General features: G+C 54.6%; 1 protein-coding gene across 1 annotated transcript; it reads left to right on the top strand.

Annotated features, from left to right (window-relative positions):
- Positions 1-1,232: 1,232 nt before the first annotated feature.
- Positions 1,233-1,808, top strand: LOC121878970 (skin secretory protein xP2-like; the record flags this gene model as incomplete). Its single annotated transcript, XM_042385424.1, has 1 exon — positions 1,233-1,808. A coding segment is annotated over exon 1 (576 nt), but the record flags the coding sequence as incomplete, so codon positions are not given.
- Positions 1,809-5,513: the final 3,705 nt, after the last annotated feature.

The following is a 5,513-nucleotide window of genomic DNA, read 5'->3' as shown; positions in this document are numbered from 1 at the left end:
CGCACCCGCCGTGGAGGCGGGAGCCGACGCACCTACCTCTAGCACCCGCCTTCGAGGTGGACGGCGGCGGTTCCGCCGTAGAGGCAGGAGGGATGCCCTCGCCGTAGAGGCGGGAGGCAAAGAACCAACAGTGGAGGCGGGAGCCGACGCACCCGCCGTGGAGGCGGGAGCCGACGCACCCGCCGTGGAGGCGGGAGGCGACGCACCCGCCGTGGAGGCGGGAGCCGACGCACCCGCCGTGGAGGCGGGAGCCGACGCACCTACCTCTAGCACCCGCCTTCGAGGTGGACGGCGGCGGTTCCGCCGTAGAGGCAGGAGGGATGCCCTCGCCGTAGAGGCGGGAGGCGAAGAACCAACAGTGGAGGTGGGAGCCGACGCACCCGCCGTGGAGGCGGGAGGCGACGCACCCGCCGTGGAGGCGGGAGCCGACGCCCCCGCCGTGGAGGCGGGAGCCGACGCACCCGCCGTGGAGGCGGGAGCCGACGCACCTACCTCTAGCACCCGCCTTCGAGGTGGACGGCGGCGGTTCCGCCGTAGAGGCAGGAGGGATGCCCTCGCCGAAGAGGCGGGAGGCGAAGAACCAACAGTGGAGGCGGGAGCCGACGCACCCGCCGTGGAGGCGGGAGCCGACGCACCCGCCGTGGAGGCGGGAGGCGACGCACCCGCCGTGGAGGCGGGAGCCGACGCACCCGCCGTGGAGGCGGGAGCCGACGCACCCGCCGTGGAGGCGGGAGCCGACGCACCTACCTCTAGCACCCGCCTTCGAGGTGGACGGCGGCGGTTCCGCCGTAGAGGCAGGAGGGATGCCCTCGCCGTAGAGGCGGGAGGCGAAGATCCAACAGTGGAGGCGGGAGCCGACGCACCCGCCGTGGAGGCGGGAGGCGACGCACCCGCCGTGGAGGCGGGAGCCGACGCACCCGCCGTGGAGGCGGGAGCCGACGCACCCGCCGTGGAGGCGGGAGCCGATGCACCCGCCGTGGAGGCGGGAGCCGACGCACCTACCTCTAGCACCCGCCTTCGAGGTGGACGGCGGCGGTTCCGCCGTAGAGGCAGGAGGGATGCCCTCGCCGTAGAGGCGGGAGGCGAAGAACCAACAGTGGAGGCGGGAGCCGACGCACCCGCCGTGGAGGCGGGAGGCGACGCACCCGCCGTGGAGGCGGGAGCCGACGCACCCGCCGTCCCAGCACCCGCCTTCGAGGTGGACGGCGGCGGTTCCGCCGTGAGGCAGGAGGATGCCCCTCGCCGTAGAGGCGGGAGGCGAAGAACTGAACAGTGGAGGGTGGAGCGACGCACCGCCGTGGAGGCGGGAGCCGACGCACCTGCCGTGGAGTGCGGATGACGCACCTGCCGTGGAGGGCGGGGCCGACGCACCTGCCGTGGAGGCAGGCGGAGCCGTGACGCACCTGCCGTGGGAGGCGGGAGCCGACGCACCCAACGTGGAGGCGGGAGCGACGCACCTGCCGTGGAGGCGGGAGCGACGCACCTACCCCAGCACCCGCCTTCGAGGTGGACGGCGGCGGTTCCGCCGTAGAGGCAGGAGGGATGCCCTCGCCGTAGAGGCGGGAGGCGAAGAACCAACAGTGGAGGCGGGAGCCGACGCACCCAACGTGGAGGCGGGAGCCGACGCACCCAACGTGGAGGCGGGAGGCGACGCACCCGCCGTGGAGGCGGGAGGCGACGCCCCCGCCATGGAGGCGGGAGCCGACGCACCTACCTCCAGCACCCGCCTTCGAGGTGGACGGCGGCGGTTCCGCCGTAGAGGCAGGAGGGATGCCCTCGCCGTAGAGGCGGGAGGCGAAGGACCAACAGTGGAGGCGGGAGCCGACGCACCCGCCGTGGAGGCGGGAGCCGACGCACCCGCCGTGGAGGCGGGAGCCGACGCACCCAACGTGGAGGCGGAAGCCGACGCACCCGCCGTGGAGGCGGGAGCCGACGCACCTACCTCTAGCACCCGCCTTCGAGGTGGACGGCGGCGGTTCCGCCGTAGAGGCAGGAGGGATGCCCTCGCCGTAGAGGCGGGAGGCGAGGCATCTCAGCGGGTGAAAAGGTCATTGAAGATATAAATGGACCACGGCTCTATTCTTGTTAATTTTGGCCGTGGCCATTTTGGATTTTGTCATGTGTTCGCCCAAAACTGATTCTCAATGAATCTTTTTACATTTTCTTATAAATTTTTACTACTGTATAATATTCATTTGAGAGCAGTGAATAATAATGCATTTGTTAATATAGTCTTAAAATTTGTTCATTCATATTTTCTGGGCTAATGCCTCCTTAAGGAGGCCATTTACGTCTATCTTTTTTCCATTTTTGTGTTTCTTAATTGTTCTTTATTATTATTATTATTATTATTATTATTATTATTATTACAGTGTGGTTATCATTATTATTATTATTATTATTATTATTATTATTATGACAGTGTTGTTATTGTTATTATTATTATTATTATTATTATTATTATTATTATTATTATTATTACAGTGTTGTTATTGTTATTATCATTATTATTATTATTATTATTATTATTATTATTATTATTTTTATTATTACAGTGTTGTTATTATTACATTTTCGCCCCCCAGGCCCTGATGTGGGTCAGTAACCTGTTCCCGGGTGGAGTGATCCCTGTAAAAAATAAAAATAAGTAAATAAACAACAACAACAACAACAGGGAGGCAATAGTGACCAGAAGTAAACAAAACAAAAGAACATCAACACTGACGGACCACCCGAGTCGTGTTGGATCCTTCACGCTGTAAGAGACAGACAGACAGATATAAGTTAGCAACACGCACTAGGACTACACCCACACACAACACACTAGGTCACGGTTCACCTGTCACACCGTAAGAGACAGACAGACAGATATAAGTTAGCAACACGCACTAGGACTACACCCACACACAACACACTAGGTCACGGTTCACCTGTCACACCGTAAGAGACAGACAGACAGATACAAGTTAGCAACACGCACTAGGACTACACCCACACACAACACACTAGGTCACGGTTCACCTGTCACACCGTAAGAGACAGACAGACAGATATAAGTTAGCAACACGCACTAGGACTACACCCACACACAACACACTAGGTCACGGTTCACCTGTCACACCGTAAGAGACATAGACAGACAGATATAAGTTAGCAACACGCACTAGAACTACACTCCACACACAACACACTAGGTCAGCTGGTTCACCTGTCACACCGTAAGAGACAGATATAAGTTAGCAAACACGCACTCAGGACTACACCACACACAACACACTAGTCACGGTTCACCTGTCACACCGTAAGAGACAGACAGACAGATATATGTTAGCAACACGCACTAGGACTACACCCACACACAACACTAATTAGGTCACGGTTCACCTGTCACGCTGTAAGAGACAGACAGACAGATATATGTTAGCAACACGCACTAGGACTACACCCACACACAACACACTAGGTCACGGTTCACCTGTCACACCGTAAGAGACAGACAGACAGATATAAGTTAGCAACACGCACTAGGACTACACCCACACACAACACACTAGGTCACGGTTCACCTGTTACACCGTATGAGACAGACAGACAGATATATGTTAGCAACACGCACTAGGACTACACCCACACACAACACACTTGGTCACGGTTCACCTGTTACACCGTAAGAGACAGGCAGACAGATATATGTTAGCAACACGCACTAGGACTACACCCACACACAACACACTAGGTCACGGTTCACCTGTCACACCGTAAGAGACAGACAGACAGATATAAGTTAGCAACACTCACTAGGACTACACCCACACACAACACACTAGGTCACGGTTCACCTGTCACACCGTAAGAGACAGACAGACAGATATAAGTTAGCAACACGCACTAAGACTACACCCACACACAACACACTAGGTCATGGTTCACCTGTCACACCGTAAGAGACAGACAGACAGATATAAGTTAGCAACACGCACTAGGACTACACCACACACAACACACTAGGTCACGGTTCACCTGTCACACCGTAAGAGACAGACAGACAGATATGTTAGCAACACGCACTAGGACTACACCCACACACAACACACTAGGGTCACGGTTCACCTGTCACACCGTAAGAGACAGACAGACAGATATAAGTTAGCAACACGCACTAGGACTACACCCACACACAACACACTAGGTCACGGTTCACCTGTCACACCGTAAGAGACAGACAGACAGATATGTTAGCAACACGCACTAGGACTACACCCACACACAACACACTTAGGTCACGGTTCACCTGTCACACCTGTAAGAGACAGACAGACAGATATATGTTAGCAACACGCACTAGGACTACACCCACACACAACACACTAGGTCACGGTTCACCTGTCACACCGTAAGAGACAGACAGACAGATATAAGTTAGCAACACGCACTAGGACTACACCCACACAACACACTAGGGTCACGGTTCACCTGTCACACCGTAAGAGACAGACAGACAGGAGCAGGTTAGCAACACGCACTAGGACTACACCCACACACAACACACTAGGTCACGGTTCACCTGTCACACCGTAAGAGACAGACAGACAGATATAAGTTAGCAACACGCACTAGGACTACACCCACACACAACACACTGGGTCACGGTTCACCTGTCACACCGTAAGAGACAGACAGACAGATATAAGTTAGCAACACGCACTAGGACTACACCCACACACAACACACTAGGTCACGGTTCACACCTGTCACACGTAAGAGACAGACAGACAGATATAAGTTAAGACACATGCACTAGACTACACCCACACACAACACACACTAGGTCAAGGTCTACCTGTCACACCGTAAGAGACAGACAGACAGATATAAGTTAGCAACACGACTAGGACTATACCCACACAACATTAATTAGGGTCACGGTTCACCTGTCATGCCACCGAAAGAGACAGACAGACAGCTGAGGTTAGCAACACGCACTAGGACTACACCCACACACAACACACTAGGTCACGGTTCACCTGTCACACCGTAAGAGACAGACAGACAGATATAAGTTAGCATCATGCACTAGGACTACACCCACACACAACACACTAGGTCACGGTTCACCTGTCACACCGTAAGAGACAGACAGACAGATATAAGTTAGCATCATGCACTAGGACTACACAAACGCCGCTCTCCGGGCGGCTCATTCTTTAGGCCACGGTAGGACGCCACCCTCCGGGAGGCTCCACATTGTCTCACTATTCAGTTCCTAAAACTTCTTCCATCAATAGTTCATTAACGGTGTATGTAAGTTCCACCATGTTTTTCACTACAACGGTACTGCAAAGTATAATTGTTTTAGCATTAAACTGTTATTATTTTATTGTCTAATCATCACTACATATAACACCATCCATCATCACTACATATAACACCATCCATCATCACTACATATAACACCATCCATCATCACTACATATAACACCACCCATCATCACTACATATAATACCATCCATCA

The sequence above is a fragment of the Homarus americanus genome, unplaced genomic scaffold (genome assembly GCF_018991925.1).
Source record: "Homarus americanus isolate GMGI-L3 unplaced genomic scaffold, GMGI_Hamer_2.0 scaffold23798, whole genome shotgun sequence".
NCBI lineage: Eukaryota > Metazoa > Arthropoda > Malacostraca > Decapoda > Nephropidae > Homarus > Homarus americanus.
Note: the sequence above shows the minus strand (reverse complement) of the source record. Positions and strands in the feature narration are given on the sequence as shown.